Source organism: Salvia hispanica, chromosome 5, assembly GCF_023119035.1.
Source record: "Salvia hispanica cultivar TCC Black 2014 chromosome 5, UniMelb_Shisp_WGS_1.0, whole genome shotgun sequence".
NCBI lineage: Eukaryota > Viridiplantae > Streptophyta > Magnoliopsida > Lamiales > Lamiaceae > Salvia > Salvia hispanica.
In genome coordinates, this window is record NC_062969.1 from 5,848,631 (window position 1) to 5,869,728 (window position 21,098).

The 21,098-nt window shown below is 39.3% G+C and overlaps 6 protein-coding genes and 1 non-coding gene across 7 annotated transcripts in view; 5 read left to right on the forward strand and 2 right to left on the reverse strand.

Annotated features, from left to right (window-relative positions):
- Nucleotides 1-193: 193 nt before the first annotated feature.
- On the forward strand, nt 194-1,429 carry LOC125189289 (magnesium-chelatase subunit ChlI, chloroplastic; the record flags this gene model as incomplete). The annotated part of the gene is made up of 1 exon (XM_048086580.1): nt 194-1,429. A coding segment is annotated over one exon (1,089 nt), but the record flags the coding sequence as incomplete, so codon positions are not given.
- A 401-nt stretch (nt 1,430-1,830) lies between these two features.
- TRNAI-UAU lies at nt 1,831-1,904 on the forward strand. Its single transcript has one exon. It is a non-coding gene; the product is annotated as a tRNA-Ile (tRNA).
- Nucleotides 1,905-3,653: 1,749 nt separating this feature from the next.
- On the reverse strand, nt 3,654-6,742 carry LOC125187546. Its single transcript, XM_048084157.1, has 4 exons — nt 6,567-6,742; nt 5,334-5,519; nt 4,950-4,989; nt 3,654-3,926 (listed from the first exon to the last, which is right to left on the reverse strand). The coding sequence occupies exons 1-4, from the start codon at nt 6,606-6,608 to the stop codon at nt 3,841-3,843; spliced, it is 354 nt and encodes a 117-aa protein (XP_047940114.1). The 5' UTR covers nt 6,609-6,742; the 3' UTR covers nt 3,654-3,840.
- A 1,471-nt stretch (nt 6,743-8,213) lies between these two features.
- Nucleotides 8,214-11,057, forward strand: LOC125190449 (calcineurin subunit B-like). Its single transcript, XM_048087763.1, has 6 exons — nt 8,214-8,423; nt 8,726-8,850; nt 9,811-9,907; nt 10,012-10,121; nt 10,490-10,564; nt 10,827-11,057. Exons 1-6 carry the CDS (start codon nt 8,354-8,356, stop codon nt 10,875-10,877), a joined length of 528 nt encoding a protein of 175 aa, XP_047943720.1. The 5' UTR covers nt 8,214-8,353; the 3' UTR covers nt 10,878-11,057.
- Nucleotides 11,058-11,255: 198 nt separating this feature from the next.
- On the reverse strand, nt 11,256-13,511 carry LOC125187657 (diphthine methyltransferase homolog). The gene is made up of 3 exons (XM_048084284.1): nt 13,450-13,511; nt 12,941-13,270; nt 11,256-12,077 (listed from the first exon to the last, which is right to left on the reverse strand). The coding sequence occupies exons 2-3, from the start codon at nt 13,260-13,262 to the stop codon at nt 11,356-11,358; spliced, it is 1,044 nt and encodes a 347-aa protein (XP_047940241.1). The 5' UTR covers nt 13,263-13,270; nt 13,450-13,511; the 3' UTR covers nt 11,256-11,355.
- Nucleotides 13,512-15,781: 2,270 nt separating this feature from the next.
- LOC125189290 (putative protein TPRXL) lies at nt 15,782-16,363 on the forward strand. The gene has a single exon (XM_048086581.1). It carries the CDS (start codon nt 15,782-15,784, stop codon nt 16,361-16,363), a length of 582 nt encoding a protein of 193 aa, XP_047942538.1.
- Nucleotides 16,364-19,858: 3,495 nt separating this feature from the next.
- LOC125189291 (eukaryotic translation initiation factor-like) overlaps nt 19,859-21,098 on the forward strand; it is a 5,305-nt gene continuing 4,065 nt past the window's right edge. The window contains exon 1 of the mRNA XM_048086583.1: nt 19,859-19,873. Within this exon, the coding sequence (XP_047942540.1) occupies nt 19,859-19,873 (15 nt within the window). The remainder of the gene's footprint in view (nt 19,874-21,098) is intronic.

The following is a 21,098-nucleotide window of genomic DNA, read 5'->3' on the forward strand; positions in this document are numbered from 1 at the left end:
ACCTAAGTTCGCGTTTGTTGATGTTGTAGATATGAGTTTTATTGAGTTTCATGGTAATGTTTGGTTAAGAAGGTAATCTTATCTCATTTTTGGTGATTGTGGAGTATTCATGTCACAATACAGTAAATTCACTTGTTTTTCATCTCATTTGTTTCTTGGTTCGGATATAGAGTAGCATCTAATAGTTAAGTGAAAAACTCCGGGTTTACATTATGGCTATGATCAGGTTCAGAAGCTCGCTTCTTCGAAGGAGAATCAGAGGCCAGTTTATCCATTTGCAGCTATAGTCGGGCAGGATGAGATGAAACTGTGCCTTTTGCTGAATGTGATTGATCCGAAGATCGGAGGGGTGATGATCATGGGTGACAGGGGGACCGGAAAGTCTACAACCGTTAGATCTTTAGTCGATCTACTCCCTGAAATCAAAGTAGTGTACGGGGATCCATTTAACTCGGATCCAGAGGATGCTGAAGTGCAGGGGCCGGAAGTACGTGACAAAGTCATGAAAGGCGAACAGCTCCCTGTCGTAGCTACAAAGATCAACATGGTTGATCTGCCTTTGGGTGCAACAGAAGATAGAGTTTGTGGCACAATCGACATTGAGAAGGCCCTTACCGAAGGTGTGAAGGCGTTCGAGCCTGGTCTCCTAGCAAAGGCCAACAGAGGGATTCTGTATGTTGACGAGGTTAATCTTTTGGACGATCATTTAGTGGACGTTCTGCTAGATTCTGCTGCCTCGGGATGGAACACTGTGGAGAGAGAGGGAATCTCGATTTCACACCCGGCCAGGTTCATACTCATCGGATCAGGTAATCCAGAAGAGGGAGAATTGAGGCCACAGCTTCTTGATCGTTTTGGGATGCACGCCCAAGTTGGAACAGTGAAGGACGCGGAGCTCAGGGTGAAGATAGTCGAGGAGAGAGCACGATTCGACAAGAATCCTCAAGAGTTCAGGAAGTCCTACATCGCAGAGCAAGAGAAACTCCAGCAGCAAATTGACTCGGCCAGGAGTGGCCTTTCGTCCGTCATAATAGATCATGATCTTCGAGTGAAAATCTCCAAGGTATGCGCGGAGCTCAACGTGGACGGATTGAGAGGCGATATAGTTACGAATAGGGCAGCAAGAGCATTGGCTGCTCTCAAGGGAAGAGATAAAGTAACAACGGAGGATATTGCCACTGTCATCCCCAACTGCTTGAGACACCGGCTTAGAAAGGACCCTCTTGAGTCGATCGACTCGGGCTTGCTCGTGATCGAGAAATTCTACGAAGTTTTTGCCTGAGGGAGGTAAAAGTTTCATCTTTTTTTTTTTTTTTCTAGTGCAAGGTTTTGGTGTGAAGGTTTTTTATACTTGGCTGTTCAATTTTGGAGCTGCGAAACGAACTATTGATTTGGTGGAATGAAGTTGATTGGTTAGAATTCGTTGAAATCTTCATCTTAATTTGGAATTTTTGTAGTTTTATAAGTAGTAGCAACATTAGTCATATGATTTTCCCTTTTTTTGAGTACTTTCTTAAGAAAGTTGTGTTAATGGGAAAATCTTACACAATAATTGATGAATTGCACTATAGAAGTGGAGAATTGTACACTAACTTAGGGATGAATTTCGACAACTTCAAGGACAAGTCTTATTATACCTTAACTATTCATGTATCACGTTAACTTCTCATATCTTAGCACAAGCACAAGCACAAGCAAATACGGAATACCAAACAATGAACAAACGTCTGACACCCTCGATGCCCCACCCGTATTCCCGGTCCAGACCAAATTAAGTAGCTAGTAGACCCGAAGCTAATAAATTAAATTTAAGTAGGATTATTAAGCATCGGTCCTGTAGCTCAGTTGGTTAGAGCGTTGGTCTTATGAGCCGAAGGTCGCGGGTTCGAACCCCGCCAGGACCACCTTTTTATATGTAGTTAGAGGTTTGAGTTGCTGCTAGCCTGCTACCATGACCTTTTCATCGGGTATGAGCCCCGCTAGAACCACGTTTTTCTAATTTTGGTTGCTTATTGGTTAGAGGTTCGAGTTGCTTGACCACAACCTTTTCACTGCGTCCGATTTTAACTGGATTCGTGTTTTCTAAATTGTGTATTTTTTTATTTGCTAAAGTCTCTACTGCAAATTAAAATGCATCTACCTCTATTTTTTTAAAAAAAAGTACATGATTTTTTTTTTTAAAAAAAAAGGGCTTCAACACACGAGCCCCGCCACTCTCTACTCCTCATCGCCGTCGTCCTCGCCGTCGCCGCCGCCGCCGCCGCTGCCGCCGCCGCCCGTGGTATCTGAGCCCACGTCGGAACCCGCTAGCCGTGCCCTCGCGATTTCCAAATCAACCCGCATGCTCTCGAGCATCTCGTGAAGAAACATCTTCTCCGTGGGGTCAGTGGCGGTCTTCCACTATTGTAAGACCTTGTACATCTGATCCCGCGTATGGTTACGCGAATGGAGAGTGTACTCGAGTGGGGCGAGTGGGAGGGCGGAGGACTGGACCTCGCGGGGCGATAGGGGGGATCCGCCCCTCGCAGCCCGCTGCGCCCGCTTCTGTCCAACCGGACGGGGGCGACCAGTAAATGAAGAGGGGATGGAAACTCCTCAGCATCCGGGGGGAGGTCGTGGGATCCGCCGCTGCTGCCGCTGTAGTCGCCGCTATAGTTCAGTCGCTGCTTCTTCGGCCACCCAGCGTCGCACCCCGCCCGGAACTTCTCGGAGTCCTTCAGCAACAAGAAGCACTCCCAGAAGGTGAACTCCTTATACTTCCCCTGCAAGGGGAACTGACTCGCGGCGATCCTCCGGGCGTCGTCCTCATTCTGCCCACTACTGAGCTGACGGAGGGCGTTGGCGTACAAATTCGAAAAACGGCCCACCGCGGCCCTGGTGCGCTCCCACCCCTTCCGGACCTCCTCCGGGCTGAAGTCCTTCCCGTGCGGGCAGTGCCTCCTATAGGCAGCTCTGATCTTCGCCCACATGTTGACGATCCGCTGGTTGTTCGCAACCAGCGGATCGTCGCACACCTCCAACCACCCCCTGGCCACCCCGGCGTACTCATCCTCCGTCCAGGGGTGTCGTCAACAGCGGGCTGCGATGACTCGCCGACGGAACCAAATGATAGGACGTCATGTGCTAAAGCCTAAAACATAATGACAAAACAAATTAATAATGTGGCATGCTTTCGCATGTTCTTTTCAAAGCGTCTATTTTGAATTTTGATTCTACCATATCATTATACTTATTTTTCACATTCACTTTTCACTTTTGACGATCTACACCTAAAAAAGTGTTACTAATGTAATGATAGTTTATAGTGAGATTTTCGGCATTTTTGTAGCAAAAAGCATTTGGATAGTTATAGTGCCTTTTGACTATTGGCATTAATAATAAAAATGTTTCTAAACAATTTCCCTAGGCCAAGCAGATAAATTAGAAGTTGAATAAAACAGCCGCATACATTCCCATTGCGGAATATAGTTGTGCCAGGCAGAAAATTTATTAAAATAGGTAACTGATTTCTTAAACTCTTGACTCTCAAGTATTAGTGATACTTTGGTGATTATGAAAGAAAAGATTATGCTCGTAATTAAGCTAAATACACTTTTTAGGTAGTCTTGGTAGAGAGAGAGAGAGCACATGCATTTGAAAAAAACACACGCATATGAAAAGTTAGCATATAAATGTTTGCAGTGAAAATGAAAATCAAGTAATGATCATGTTGCAGACAAGGAGATAAACCAACTCCAAATCTTATCAACCAATCAAAGTAATATAAGACCAGTAGTTTCTTCTCCGACTGAGAAAAACACTGACCAACGACGGACCTTCTTCAACACTACCGTAGCAGCCTCACCAGTTAGATCCACCATCTGCCTCCCGCGATTGGTAAAAATCATTTGGTCTCACAATGTTTACCTCTTCAAACTCATTATCATCTGCAAAAATGAATCAATGAAGAAAAAAGAAATCGATATTAGAGATACAAAAGCACACAAAAAACCAAGGTTTCTGTTAATTGAACACTGATTTCCACATGCTTATCGGAGAAACTAAAAGTTTTCACCTTCTATGACCAAATATAATATAGAAAGCAGCAAAAGACTGCCTACTCTTTCACAAAGTGTAAAGGAGCACATTCAATTACAGAGATGTTAAGTATAAACTACTCCACAAAAGAGCAGCAGTTTTGACAAAAATAAGGTAAAAATTAAGCTTCAGAATCGGTATGATATTGCTCCGATTTCATTGAAAAACACAATTCAATAGGCTCTAAGTTCAGGAAAGGGACATTTCTATGCAGATTCATAAATGAATGGCAGCAGTGAATCACATCAGAAAGATTGTCAAGAGCTTGCCAAGAGCTTGCGAGCAACTAAAAAAAGGACTGTGCGGAAAGATCAAGAGAAGAAAACAGCCAAACAACAACATTTTAGGTTTTCATATAGCAGCAATCCCCATGTTCGTTTCATTATAATGATTCAACTATTACTTCATGCATAAGGGTTCAAACAAGGCCAGAGCTCAGAACATCGTATCTTATAAGTTAAGTGTTGCCTAGAATGTGCAATATAAGGCTTTTGGAAACTAAAAGAGGAATGTTACTTGGGTGATAGCTTGGAAAGTCAAAAATAATATAGACAAATCCACTACATAGTAAATAGTTTGATGGATTGAACAGCTTTGAGCTTGTTGGATCATGTAATATTTCAAATACTCAGTTTTGTGTATTGCATCCTCTCACGCAGTATCTAAATAGTTTTTTGGGTGAATTGAAAGGTGAACTAAAATCTCTGGTCTCGGATTCAGTTTTGCAAGAAATAAAATAAATTTGCACAGGTTTAAAACATACTATGGAGATCATGGCAAGAGGCGTAATGTGATAAGTATAAGACTTTCTACTGGCAAGAAACGAAAAATCAGTTGCAGATCAAATTAGTGACTGTGACCAGAAAGGGTACCTTTTCTCAGTGTCAGGGCAACGACAGCATCGTTCTCAACCTGAAAATGCATATCAAGGAATAACTTATAAGGTTTGAAGCCAAGGTACTGAAATATATATATCAAAACTCTTGCAATTTTCAGGAATGAATCCATAACCAAACTCGTGAATTTTGATTGACTGTGTTAGAGAATTAGCTATGTTCAGAAAAAAAACTTGAAGCACTCTTAACGCGTTTTTGCGTAAACTATATAGATAGTGAAGATAGAACCTTCAGGAATGAATCCATAACCAAACTCATGATATTTTGATTGGCTGTGTTAGAGAATTAGCTGTGTTCAGAAAAATTTGAAGCATTCTTAATGCTTTTTTACGTAAACTACATAGATAGTGAAGAAAAAACCTTCTGATCAGCCAGCGATTTCGAGTCTTCCAACATTTCCCGATTTGGCAGTAGTATCAAACGCTGGTTCTCAACGGGCTGATCAGTGATCTCATGCAACTTCTCCTTAATCTGCAGAATTGTCTCACTCGGCACACATTGCAGAAAGTAAGTTGTTTTGTTGCGTTTGACACGAATATACATCCCCTGCAACATAAAAACAAATCAGAAGACAGACACATACAATCGGTCTACTTACTGATGAAACCTACAGATCGAAAAATCAAGTCCCTTCGGCGTACTAACAACAAATTGAATTCACCATATGGAACAAGAGCATTGACATCCCTTATAAATCATACTATCAGGAATAGAAAACAAAGAGGTATAACCACATGCGATAGTAATTCAGAAGTATCACACAATTAAGCATTAGACAGGGAGAAAGCCGCTCCTTCCTACAGAAACTACGAATCGTTACAGTTTTACAACATTATATAACATAACTTACTAAGTATATCCTAAAATCAGAGAAATGCAATGCAAAATTACGAAGAGACAGAAATGTGAAAAAAGTAGTCTCTCGAATGTTCTGCCATCCCAACAGCTAGTCAGACAGTCCCGATAAGAAGATGAGTTGCATCAAGAAAGTCACACCTACTTATCAAACAGTACACAGATTGTCCCAAAAATCTTAGCATGTTACACATAATATATTCATTTAACCTAAAATTCAACTTTCTTAGCACAATTCCTGATCAGATCTTAACTCTTAAGAAGTGATTCACCTCCTAGCACTAAAAACTCATCACGTGACTCACGTCCTTTTCCCATCCCTTTCCAATCCATAGTCTCTGAATTCGGTAAAAGCTATTGGTTAAAAATACACAATTCCTGTACATCCAAAAATGCTGAAAAACATTGATCGTGTAGCTAACAAAGAAATTTCACACAATACATAACCATCTCCGAGAAAAGAGCTTCAAGTAGGCCAACATTCTTCACTATTCCAACATTATATGCAGAACTCACACTTGTACACCCATAATAACCAAAGAAACTACTAAGTGAAGTTAAAAATACAATTGAAAGCAAAACTGCCAAAGGAGTTTCTACATTAGACGCCGATTCGACTGAATTTCAAGTAAATGCGAACAAATTGATTCCATCCAATTGAATCATAATTGGGCATAAAAAAGTAGGAAATTCGAAAAGTAGAGATTGATTGGAACAAAGAGATTAAGGAGAGCATACAGTTTGATCATCGGGGCTCTTGGGGCGCGATGTCTGCGACATAGTGGCGAATTTGTGAGAAGCTGCTTGATGAACAAGGGCACTCACTCAAATTAACAGTTTATCTACCTCGCCAGCTCAGCTGAGTGTATTCAAAGAAACTGCCTTTCTTTCTTTTTTATTTTCTTTTTTCTTTTTTCCGTAATCTAATTTTCATGTATTGATCTAGAGTATTTATTATAGATAAGATGATAAGATCCCAAAATCCATGTTTTTGAAGAAGCACAAAGTATTAAATCAGAAAATTACATTTCCATTTCAACTTTGTGAAGGTCCAGGAAAATTTAGTACAACCAAATCGAACCAAATATTTTTTGGATTCGATTGGTTAGATTGATAGAAACGATTCGATTAATTTTAAAATGTCATACACCAATTCTTATTCTGTTTTCTTAAGTTGCAATTCAATCGTCCTCACATTTAAATTTCATTAAAAACAAAAAAAAAATAAAGTGTATTCCTTTTTCATTTGTGGTATAAACCAGACTTCATCCGTCACGAGATTTTAGAAGTTATTGATTTACCACTATAAAATAGGATAATATACTAGTAGTATTTCTTAGCCGTCACCAGATTTTAGGAGTTATTGATTTAAGAGTTATTGGAGAGAGAAAAATTGTGTGAGTATTAAAATAGAGAAAGAAAGATGAATATTAATAGGTGTGAAAAAATTGTTGGGACTTGGGTGCATTAATTGGAGAGAGAAAGTTAACAAAAAAAAGAAACGTATCATCTTATTTGGGACAAACTAAAAAGGAAAACGTGTCATATTAAATGAGACGGAGGGGGTAGTACTACTACTAGTTAGATCCTTAAAACCTACTACTAATAAAGGAGAAAAGATAAAGAGAGTAAATTAGATAATGGAATAAAGTAAGAATAATTAGATGTTTTGTTTTTTATTAAAAAAAATGACTCAACATAGTTGAAACGTCCCAAAGAAGAATACGACTCAACTTAGTTGGGACGGAAGAGTAATTAATAAAAAAATAAGTTCGGTAGTACTTAAATATGTAAGTAAGGGGGAGCATTAGGGATTTAGGGTGCTAGCATAGTTAGAGTGACAACGTACCACCAACCCCGTGCTGCCACGTGACACGCTATCCTGCAATATTAGGAGCGAATCCAGAAATATCATAGTAAGCGTTTTAGATTGATTTCTACCGATTACATGATAGTACTACGTGGATTGTAGTGTAGAATGCTGAATATTGCATTATTGTCTATAAATGCAAAATAATGGTATAAAAAGCAATCTGTCTACATATATACCGCGACCGAAACATTCTATGTCTATACTGCAATACTTAACAATCTACACTGTAATCAATCTATTACTATTATAAATGCATAATAAATGAATATTATTGAATACGCCTCTAATATTATTGGATAACGTGTTATGTGACAGCACGAGATTGGTGGTACATTGTCAGAAGGGTTTTCATCTTAACAATTTGTAAGTAGTAAGTAAGAACAAGGAATTTAGAAAAAAGAAAATTTAAGAAAGAAAATAAATTTGCGCGATTTTTCTAATTTTAGGAATTTTATTTTAGTAGTTCTATTTGTTATTTTAAATGAAAAATTAACTCTGAAATCAGATTATTTTGTCCAAAATCTTAGGCAAACAAGGCCTACATCTGCCACCCTCATCTTCTTGATCCACCATTTGTTCTGATACCAAGTTTCTAATTTTACACCAAACCTAGTTTGTTATCGCTCTGGGATTCTGGAAAGTGGAATTTGTGATGGGAAACGGTTCCTCCATGCTCACTCAGTACGACATTGAAGGGGTCCAAGAACACTGCAGCAACACCTGTAATACATTCCTCTGCTCAATTCCACCTTTTTTTTCATGTTTTTTTATGATAATCCCATAATTGTTTTCATGTCTCTGTGATTCTCGCCTTTTCAATTCTCTATTTTTGCCTGTTTTTATATGATTTTTCGTGGGTGTCACGATAAAGACATGAATGATTGCCCGTAGTTATGATCTGATTAGGGTCAGTGATAAGAAACAAATGAATTGAATTGTGATTGGCATTTGATTGTGCATTGTTCTTGGTTTAATTTATTTGCTAAGTTTTGATAAATGATGCGTATTGGTGCTTGTTGTGTAGTTTCCCAGCAGGAGATTGTTTCACTGTACCAGAGGTTCTGCCAGCTGGACAGGAGCGGAGGGGGCTTCATCTCCGCCGATGAGTTTATGAATGTGCCTGAATTTGCCATGAATCCCCTCTCTCAGGTTGGACAAACAGCTGCTTGAACCTCTTTTTATTCTGGTTGCATTGTTATGTTAGGAATCCTACAATCATATGTACAAACTGTTTTTGATGGGGTAATGCAAAAGAAATCAACTAAGAACTTGTTTCCGAATTTGAATTTTGCAGTAAGTTTTGAACCAAAATTGGAGAAAGAATCAAATCTTTGTGTGCTTCCATAAATGTAGTAGTATCATAGTTTATAGAAAAAGTATGGTCTTTAGTGGGGGTAAAATGTTATGACTTTAAGTAGATTTCTTAATGACAGGAAATGTTAAAGAAGAGATAGGTGTACAATTTTGGAGATAGTCGATTATACAAATGATCACGTTGTATGTCTAGGAACGAGCATTCTTCAGTGTATATTGATATCTAATTTATGTGTATCTGTTGTTGGTCCTACTGTCTCGGTTTTTTCCCTAAATCAATAAATTATGATGGATAGAGGGAGAGAGAAATAAGTGGTCACGACCTTATTAGGACGATATACACTTTGATTAAATGTTAAAACTGCTAAAATCTCCAATCCAGTACATATCTTCCTGTTGGTGATATGAGCTACTGATGGGAGATCGACCGTAAATAGTCAATAGATAGTATGAAGTATTCGGAAGCTACAGGCTACTTGGAACATAATCATGATTCATGAATGAGTAGGAAAGTATTTTATTGGTTAACTGCTATATTCAAGCATGCATGTTTTGGAACATTTGTGTTGGCCCTTGACCTATAAATTAAAGTGATGATTATGGGCTATCAGGAGGAAAAATGAAAACTTAAAAAAGGATCAAGTATCCTACAAATCCAATTAGACTAGGCAACTTTGCCAAAATAGAAATGAGTATAAATCAGGGTAGCTTGTGTGTATTATTTCAACTAAAGATTGCTATTGTTCATGAAGTGGTGATTGTACTTAGCTTTCGTTTTCCTATTTACATATGCAGAGACTTTTGAGAATGCTGGATGGGCTAAATTTCAAGGAGTTTGTGTTATTTCTATCTGCTTTTAGTTCTCGAGCGAGCTTGCAGCTGAAAGTTGAATGTAAGCTGTGCAAAACATAGAAATATTCCTCCGTAAATTAAAACTTCAACGTTAAAAAATTGTTTTCCAATTGGCCAATGCTGAGTATAATTTCCTTAACCCAGTTATTTTTAAGGTTTATGATTCTGATGGTAACCATAAGGTTAGTTTCAATGACGTTCTGGACATATTGCGTGATTTGACGGGTCAATTTATAGCTGAACATCAGAGAGAGGTTAGTCTCCCTACTCTATTCATATTTCCCTCTTATATATTACCATTAGTTTTAACTTTCTTTTCTTTATGTCTAACTTTCTGTTGCTTATTTGTTCTTTGCCACGCAGAAGCTGTGAAAAATTCCAATTCCTTTGTTCACAAAATGACAAAAACTAGAAAAACTGTAGTAAATAAATTAATTGAAGCAATCAAATGAATATTAATCTTCTAAATCAGAACCACCATGATTTTTCTTAATGTTTTAATGTAGTATTATTGTGCCATGTGCAAGGGGGTACTTTCCTTGCTTTCTCATAGTTTTCTGGATCCTGTTGCTAATTAATTGCTGAGTTGCGCTAATCTGAAGTTCTGTATTGTTATATATAGCGTGTTCTTACCAAAGTTCTTGAGGAAGCAGGCTACAGAAAAGATTCTGTATTAGTTCCAGCTGACTTCATGAAGGTAATATATCACCTCTATATCAATTAAGAATGCTTAAAAGCACTTTAATGATGTTTGAAAGGCTGTTCCATCTCAATGGATAGTTATCTTAGTCGTCAAGTTGCGTATTCTGCTTCTATATATCTCTCCTCTCTCTGTCTGTATATACATATGCTGCTTGTGCTGCTGCCATGCCTCTTATCGCATTGAGAAATCACACTTTACATCATTAGCACGTATTCTTGATATAAATTGCTAACTGCTTGTTATCATCTACCTGCAGATCCTGGGCAGTTCTGTTCTGAAGATGGAAGTTGAAGTTCCAGTAGATTAGAGATGAGAACGATACATATTTTCCCGTTAAACTCGTGTTCGTGACATTTTTATCCTTCATGTTTTAAGCCACTTAGCTGTTTTTTTTGTCTACTTCACGTGCTACATCTCTGGGATGCTTGATTGTACTTGTAAGCAAATACTATTTCTATAAATTATCAAGATCTCATTGATTTGAGAATTGCATCATTATTTACATACACTGATAATTGATTCCAAGTTTGTGGGACAGAAAAGAAGGGCTAGTTGTTAAAAAAATCACGATATTTGGCCTGATTTTAATTTTTAAAATTTTATTAAGTGCTGCAATCATGGTAGTCCTGCCGATTTTCAATTTGTAGCACGTCGAAGGACGTCCGATAACACAAAATCATGAGTATTGAGACAAATTTCCAAAGAGGTACTAAGAAATGTTATTGGTATAGTATACAAGTTACAGAAATATAAGTTTGCATTATCAGGTAAAAAAGACCTTAAAATCATATAAATACATCATCGCTTTGTGGTGTCCAGACACGAAGCAGTCGATCATAAAACGAGCATGTAGCAATTGCAGACCTCTTCTTCTTTCCAGACACAAATGCATTTCCTCTTTGCCAGTCAGCTCCATATGCAAGTGAGTCATGCTTCGTATATGTCTCAATCACCTCGACTTGATCCGCTCGAAATTTAACGAGTGCAAAACCGTTGTGCATACAAGCTGTTAACACCAGCCCTGGTATATGTGGGTGGTGCTTCACCCTCCAAACTCCTCCACCTAGACATATCGAAGATTCACTCACCGGTCGTGAAGTTAATCTGGTGTCCCATATTCTCAGGTGCTCGTCGTAGCTACCAGTGAGCAGAACGTTGGGGTCGTGAGGGCTCTTTGCTATGCAGCACACTCCCATTTTGTGAGCTTTTGTGTTCTGGAAAACCAACTGAGAAGGGTCCTCGCGTAGGTCCCAGCAGCTGAACTTACAGTCATCCGAACCTGTGTATATTAGCATCGGCTGCTGGATGTCAAACGAGGCAGCCCAAAGCTCAAAGTCATGTGCTTTCCATTCTTGCAGAATGTTGAGCTGCGACTCATCTAATGAGACTATGGAAACTGATCCATCAGAGAGGCCGACTGCCATGGATGTGGCATGCGAATTCCAATCTATGCACAAGCACATGGAGGAGCTGATGCATTTACCCTGAACTTCAGTTAAGCAACTACCTGCAATAAGCAGAAGATCTTCAACTCAAAGTAAACACGATCGTGATGCAAGATAATGAACAAAGAGGCCATGTATCAAGAATCTATACTACAAGCAAAGCACCATATGCAACATTCCTCATTGTCATTGCACAGGTAAAGTACCAGTACCAACCGACATTGAGTTAAACTATGAGAAAGTCTAATTTTCACCACAATGTGCATGCTCTTTCGCAACTTATATAGTTTTGCTGCTGTTTGATGCTCTATGGAAATAAGGGTCATGATGCTCGGAGCTTGAAGAAATTGCCTGAATAGACAATTGGGAAGTCTAGATTTACACAGCGATCATTTCCTATAATGTAGTACAAGCAACAATTGATATGATAAGACATTAATTTCCACCCTTCAACTTAACATTGTACTAAAACAAAATTAGTGATCCTCCATAGACTCCAAGCTCTCAGTCATTATTATGTTTTTACTTTTGAATTGCCATAAAAAGAACTGGCAAAACCTTGTACTTGAAAGCTTGATGCACTTTCAAAGCAAGCGCATTTAACAATTTAACTAAACATGAATTTAACAATTTAACTAAACTAGAATAGAAGAACTTGATTCCCTACTTCAAAGTATAGATTTGAGCATACAAACAATCATAACAAGAGCACAAGTAACATTGTTGACAAAGCAATCAACTCCCAGAAAAGTGATACGAACAAGTCATTAAGTAAACAAAATCAAGATGCAAGACCATTTTAGGAAGAAGAGAGAGGCTCAATTTCGAAGCACCCAAGGATGATGAGAATATCACACCACAAATTGCCTTGAACCAGAAGAAGAATAGTGCAAAGTAAAATTTGAAAAAAAAAAAAAAAACTTACTGCCTATTTCAGCAGTTTCTGACCCAGAGCAAGGCAGGCTATAGAGCTTTACACAAGCATCAGCATCGGCTTGCGCAAGCAAAGGCAGGGGCCCTGGGCTCCATTTGATATCGAAAATCCCAGCTGTTTCAACTTTCTGAATCAACTCAAAACGGCCTGCCTCAGCATCTACATCGAAGAGCGTTATGCTCCCTGATCGAGTGGGCTGATCACCCTCTTGAAGCACGTAAGTAGAGGCTGCAAGCACGTTGTGGTACGACTCATGGCCACAAAACTCCACAGCATCTGCGCTCCCATCTAAGAAGCAATGCCCCACCTCCATCAATGTACCTGAACACGAATCAAACAAGTCCAGCCTACTCACGCATTTCGTCGAACATGTTGCATGCTTACTCAGAATTACATAGTTAATCACATGCTCGTCCCTATCTCCCTACGCTTCTAACTTCCTAATCGCATAAATGTAACCTCAGGGAGAAAATATTCGAAGTTAACTGCAAAATGCTTACCGCTGAAACCTGAATTTTTTCGTGTCCAAAGATGAAGAGTAATGGTGGAACTAGTTTTTTTTTTTAAATAATTTATTTGAGAAATATGTTATTCAGTTTAATAAAATTATTAATCCAATTGGGCAGAACCTACGGGCCCAATGTATATTTGAATCAGGCCTATTCAGTATCAAACTAATTGGGCTAATGAAATATACCATATACTACTAATAGCATTGATGTGTACGATTTTTTCCTTTAAAAAATAATGATATGTTTATTCTTGTAAATATTTATGATTCTTCCTCGACAAGAAGCAAATTACAAGTGAAACAAAAATCAAGAGCCTAGAAAAAGATATGCAGTTGATGTGTAGTTGGAATAAATATATTTTGATAATTTGATCCTAAATGCTACTAGTAGGTGTGGTATTTATAAGACCACAATTGTAAGGTAGTTGTATAAATTAAAGTTGGTATATATGTGACTTGATGATTCAACTCTAAAGAAAACTTGTTTTAGTCTACCTAATAAATTTATCACTGTATTACTTCAATGCACTATATATTCTTTTTAATTTCATGGACCAGACTTTACGATAATACAAAATGCCACTATTAACCCAAATCAACGTAACAAAGAATCCTAGCTTCATTATGTAGCAGGTGTCAATTTTGTGCAATAACCCGAGACGAAGATTTTAAACGTCATATACTCTGACAATTTTGGTTATGTAATCAGTAAGAACTAAGAATTTTTACCATAATTCATAAACACAAAATTGTCACGTCTCCACCAAAATTTGCTTTGGATAAACAATCAAAATTGTAAAGTAGTATGCCAAAACCTCCGTCTTAACATAGTCGGCGAAATCCATGCATGAATTGAATGGATTCGGGTTAAAAAAAAAAACCTGAACTTAGCTATAACCAAAAATTGCTGAGATATAATAAACCCTAACCAATTTTTTTATAACTCGGTTATACGCAAAGGATATTGTATTATTAGAAATTTTTTCATTTATCGTCAAAAGCGATAGCTTCTCCCAATTTGTAAATTTTGGTAAGAAGTTGTTTTCATAGACCACAATTTTTTTCAATATAGTAGTACTCCGTACTTTGTAGTCAAGTTTTCAGTGTCGATGCAATATCCTTTTCTTTTAAATCATAGTATTATATTACTATAATAAATTTAAAAGCCGAAATAAGAAATAAATGATGGAATCTATGTCGGTCAATGGACTTTGACCAAATTATAATTTCAACGAGACATCTAATTTTGTGAAATTAAATGATATAGCATCGATCTACGTTCGGAGTAGATGACCGTGGTATATCCATTTTCTCAAATCCGATTCCCGGTGAGTGAGAAATAATGAATAAAAGTTGTGCACAATTGCAAACTTAATGAGCTATGAGAGAAGCTTAGGGAATAATTAAGAGAGTTAATTATCTCACATAGGAAGTTACAATCTTATTAAACTAGTATTTAATAAGAAGGATTATTACATGTTAATAATTATAGTGGACTAAGATGGGCTGTAAGAGCCCACACGCGCGCAAGCCGCGTGCCTCGAGCCCGTGCCCTTGCCCTTGGCAATTGGTCTTTGGGCTGTTCTTTGGGCCTGGTCGTGGGCTTGGCCCAAGGCTAGTGGGTCTAGTTCTTTTTAGACCACCATCGTTTCCACGCCAGCGAGCCAAGCGGGATGACACCTATGTCAGTATGACGCGGTAAGCCAACGTGACAGTCCACGTCATGATCGAATCTAGAAGCGTCTAGATTCAACCTCTCTAGCTCTGAGCTTGTAACGGCTCGTAACCGACGACCGTTACGGTCTGGCATTGATGACAACCATCAAGGCTGCGTTGACCTCTACAGTGGACTGAGCCTATAAATAGGCTAGTCATTCTAGCATTCTACACACCGAAAACTAGAATCTGCATCATACACTTTCTTCTTTCTCTACATTGTTTTTCTGTTGAAAGCTCTGCCCTCTCCTCCATCCAGTTCGTCGGAGCTCTGTTGATTGCGGTGCCGCTTCACCAGAGACGCACCCGTTTTATCTTTGGGGATGAAACGCCAATCCGAAGAGCACTACCGGGGCGTATCTCGTCTTGCGGAAAGAGGCCTCCTCGACTCGGCTATTTCCTTTTTACTACGGTTTATAGTTTCGATCTCCTTGTAATTCAGTTTCCTTTATTTCTCTTGTATTCCTTTTGGGTTGTATTACGCCCGACTTTTTATCTCTTGTAATCCAGAAGCCAACAATCGCAAGACGAGATAACTTGCATTTGAAGGAATTTGGACATAATTGAACCTAAAACTTTCGAAACGTTAATACATTTGCTTGGAGATGTCGACTGAATCAAACACTGCCGCTGCCACCACTCCGGCCACCACCGCCGCCATCATTTCCTCCACCATGGCATCCACCACGATGATGCCAACTCTCGGGCTCTATTCATCTTCATCAACAACCCCTTGGGTGTATTCTAACACCCATGGGCTCACTGGTGGATCCACCTCGAGTGGGTCGGTTGGTTCCACTTTTAGTGGTTCCATCGGATCCTTTAATGGATCGAGTGTTGGGGCCTTCGGGTCTCACACAAGTGTTGGGGCCTTCGGGTCCAGCACGGGTATTGGCTCCTTCGGGACCAGCACGAACATGACGGGCTCTATGCCCGTCATGAACATGACGTGCTCAACGCCCAACATGAATGGTGGGGGCCCTATGCCCAACCATGTTGTTGGCTCCTTCGGGGGCAACATGAATGGTTCCTTCCAAGGACCAAGTGCGGCACCTTTGGCACCTAGAATGATGCCACCCGCCGAAAAGCCACATAAATTTGGAGGAGCTGACTTCAAGAGGTGGTACCAAAAGATGTTGTTCTATTTGACAACATTGGGCGTCGCCAACTTCCTCACGGAGAACTAGCCGCCAACGCTAAGTGATCAAGAGACGAGGCTCGATATCTTGGCGGACTATGAAGCATGGCGCAAAGGAGATTATCTTTGTAAAAATTTCATTTTAAGTGCTTCAGATGATAGCTTGTACAATGTATACTCCGTTGTAACCACATCCAAAGAGATGTGGAAAAGCCTAGAGAAAAAGTACAGTATCGATAATGCTGCAGGTACTGAACATGTTGTAGTATCCAAATTTACGGACTACAAGATGGTCGACTCTAGACCGGTCATGGAACAAGTTCAAGAGTTCCAAATGATCATCCACGGACTCGTGGTTGAAGGGATGATTTTGCCTGACAACTTTATACGGTGCAAACTAATCGAGAAGCTTCCTCCTAGTTGGAAGGACTTCAAGCACTATCTCAAGCACAAGCGAAAGAAGATGAGCCTTGAAGATTTGATCGTGAAACTGCGCCATCGAGGCCGACGTGTGCAAAATTGTTCAAAAGGCTAAATGTCCATTTGAGGCCAAAGCCAACTTGTTGGAGCGGGGCGGTCCCTCCAACAAACGCCCTCGCCCAAATCAGAAGGACAAGGGGAAGGGAAAGCAGCCTACAAAGAAGTTTGAAGGCGAATGCTACAAGTGTGGCAAAATTTGCCACTTTGCCAAAGACTGCCACAACAAGAAGAAGAAGCCGACAGCCCACGTCGTTGAGAAAGAGTTCAAGGACTGGAATGAAGATGACCTCGTTGCCGTGGTCACTGAAGAAGTCAACATTGTTGACAACAAAGGCGGCTGGTACATCGACACCGGCGCTACGGCTCATGTCTGCTCAGATAGGAGCAAGTTTGCCTCCTACACTGCTGTTGAAGGGAGGAAGATCAACATGGGTAATCAAGCATCGTCCGAGGTCCTCGGCATTGGCAATATGATACTCATGATGACGTCTGGCGTCACGATCACTTTAAAGGATTTGCTGTATGTCCCGGACATCCGCAAGAACCTAGTGTCAGGATCAATACTAGTTAATAAGAGGTTTAAACTTGTATTCGAGTCTGATAGGTTTGATTTGTACAAGTTTGGGAAGTCCCTCGGAAAAGGTTATGTAACCGACGGACTTTTCAAGCTTATTGTGGCTACGGCTAATAATAATAATAAAACATCTACTTCCTCTTATTTGACCGAGTCTTCAAATTTGTGGCATTGTAGATTGGGACATGTAAATTCAAAAGCCATGAAAAGATTAGTAAATTTAGATTTACTAAAGACAATTGAAGAGGATACCCAAGACAAATGTGAAATATGTCTTGAGGCAAAAATGACTAAGTTACCGTTTCACTCAATTGAATAGAAAACGAAACCCCTTGAACTAATTCACACGGATGTATGTGATTTAAGGATGGTGCAAACTAGAGGTGGTAAAAAGTACTTAATCACTTTTATAGATGATTGCACAAGATATTGCTACATTTATCTTTTAAGAAGTAAAGATGAAGCAATTGAAGTGTTCAAAAATTATAAGAACGAGGTTGAGAATCAACTTGGTTGTAAAATCAAAGCGATTCGAAGTGATAGAGGAGGCGAGTATGTAGCCCCGTTTGAGGAGTTATGCAACGCAAGTGGTATAATAATCAAACAACTGCTCCATACTCACCACAATCTAATGGTGTAGCAGAATGCAAAAATCGAACTCTAAAAGAGATGATGAATGCGCTGCTACTAAGTTCAGGATTACCTCAGAACATGTGGGGGGAGGCTATCTTGACAGCCAACTATATCCTTAACAAAATCCCACTCAAAGGAAAAGACATCAGTCCTTATGAGTTGTGGAAAGGAAGGAAACCATGCATATAGATTTGTTGTTCACAAATCTGAAATATCGACTATTACAGTAGGAACAACAATCGAGTCAAGGAATGCCGTATTTCTCGAAAATACGTTTCCTTGCAAGGACAAAGAAGAAGTCCCAATCAATTCCGAGACAAGAATTGAAGATGAGGCCACTAGTTCTAAAACAGTGGATGAAGCCACTAGTTCTAAATCCGCGGATGAAGAGCCTAAATCGCTCAAGCGAGTGAGGCCTGATCCAAGTGATGCAGTACTAAGACGTGGTAGTAGGGTCAGAACACCAAAAACATTTGGTCCTGACTACATTGCTTTTATATTGGATGAAGAGCCAACGTCAATAAAAGTAGCCTTCGATGGCCCAGACGGGTTACATTGGAGAGAAGCTGTTCAAAGCGAAATTGACTCAATTTTGCTAAACCACACTTGGGTGTTGGTTGATTTGCCCGAAGGTGCCAAACCTTTAGGGTGCAAATGGGTGCTTAAAAGAAAATTTAAGGCCGATGGAACAGTGGATAAGTATAAAGCCCGATTGGTTGTAAAGGGTTTTAAACAAAAGGAAGGACATGACTTCTTCGATACCTATTCACCTGTAACGAGGATTACATCTATCCGAGTGCTTCTCGCGATTGCTGCATTGCACAATCTTGAGATTCATCAAATGGATGTTAAGACTGCGTTTCTAAATGGTGAATTAGATAATGAAATCTATATGGAACAACCCGAAGGGTTTGTAGTTCCTGGACAAGAGAAAAAAGTATGCAAACTCGTAAAGTCCCTATATGGATTGAAACAAGCGTCGTTGCAATGACACTTGAAGTTTGATAATGTAATGTTATCAAATGGGTTTAAAATCAACGAGTGTGACAAATGTGTCTATATTAAAAGCACTGATAACGGGTACATTATAGTGTGTCTTTACGTTGATGACATGTTAATCATGGGTAGTAACACACAAGTGATTAACGAGACAAAAGCCATGTTAAAGAGAAACTTTGACATGAAAGACATAGGTCTAGCCGATGTAATTCTTGGAATGAAAATTCTAAGAACATCCGATGAAATCATCTTAACCCAATCTCATTATGTTGAGAAGATATTGAAGAAATTCAATGCTTACGATGGCGCGCCGGTTAAGACTCCAATTGAACTCGATGTTCACTTGAGCAAAAACAAGGGCGAACCCGTTGCACAAGAAGAATATGCATGGGTCATTGGGTGCATTATGTACTTGACTAATTACACTCGGCCGGACATTGCTTGTGCCGTGAACAAGTTGAGTCACTACACGAGTGATCCAAGCAAAGAGCATTGGAGAGCTCTTGTAAAGATTTTGAGATATCTAAAACATACTCAAAATCATGGGCTACACTTTTCGAGATACCCCCCGGTACTTGAAGGGTACTGTGATGCGAATTGGATATCCGACAATAAGGACTCACTTTCAACAAGTGGATACGTCTTTACTATTGGGGGTGGTGCTGTCTCGTGGAAATCCACGAAACAAACATGTATAGCCCGTTCAACCATGGAATCAAAGTTCATAGCTTTAGATAAAGCCGGGGAAGAAGCCGAGTGGCTTAAGAACTTCCTTGAGGATATTCCAGGTTGGTCTAAGCCAGTGCCATCCAGTGTTGATTCACTGTGATAGCCAAGCCGCTATCGGGAGGGCGAACAATGACTTCTATAACGGTAAGTCTCGACATATTCGTCGACGACATAATACCGTGAGACATTTGATCACAACAGGCGTGATTACAATTGACTATGTGAAGTCAATAGATAATCTAGCGGATCCGCTAACCCAAGGGTTAAACCGTGATCAGATGAATAAGTTGCTAGAGGGAATGGGTTTGAAATCCACAAACTAAAGAATTGTTATAGTGGTAACCCAACCATGATGACTGGAGATCAACTAGCTATGAGAGTTCGTGAGAAACACTCATCTACATCTATTCCTTAAAGAGAAATAGAGTGTTGAGAAAGCTTGTCTTGTGGTGAGGCTAAATCTATGACTTTTAATGACTCCTAAGGATCTCAAGGAGATTGAGTTCTCAAAGAGACCGAGTAGGGCAAGATACTCGAACAGGAATCACATATGTAAGTGTGAAGTGTGGCCGCTTCAAATTACACAATTATGAATCCAAAGTGGTGTCCAAGGCCGCAAAGGACACAAAACGTGAGAACGGATGAGGTTGAGGTGTTTAAATGTTAACACCATTGTCTCGGTGCACGCCGTGGGGGACTAGTTCAAAGCATCGCGCTACTAGGCCGCATGTGTATCCGATGGCGTTGACTATGGAAGGTTCAAAGCTAAAAACTACCTATCCTTATGCTTATATACCTCTCGAGGGTTGAGCTTGTGTCTGCATGTATATGCATTTGGCTATTTCCACTCATGTGGGGGATTGTTGGAATCTATGCCGGTCAATAGACTTTGACCAAATTATAATATCAACGAGACATCTAATTTTATGAAATTAAATGATATAGCGTCGATCTACGTTCGGAGTAGATGACTGTGGTATATTCATTTTCTCAAATCCAATTCCCGGTGAGTGAGAAATAATGAATTAAAGTTGTGCAAAATTGCAAACTTAATGAGCTATGAGAGAAGCTTAGGGAATAATTAAGAGAGTTAATTATCCCACATTGGAAGTTACAACTTTATTAAACTAGTATTTAATAAGAAGGATTATTACATGTAATAATTATAGTGAACTAAGATGGTGTTAGAGTTTGTATACTAGAAATCACCTTTCGAGTGATTGAATACTGTTACAACTCTTATTTTATTTTCCAAATGAATAAACAGATTATTTTTGTCATAATGTTGTTATATTTTACATTTAATGGATGTTTATTGCATATTTAAATGTATAAGTAATTTAACAAAGTCTAAGTCTTTGTTTTAGTA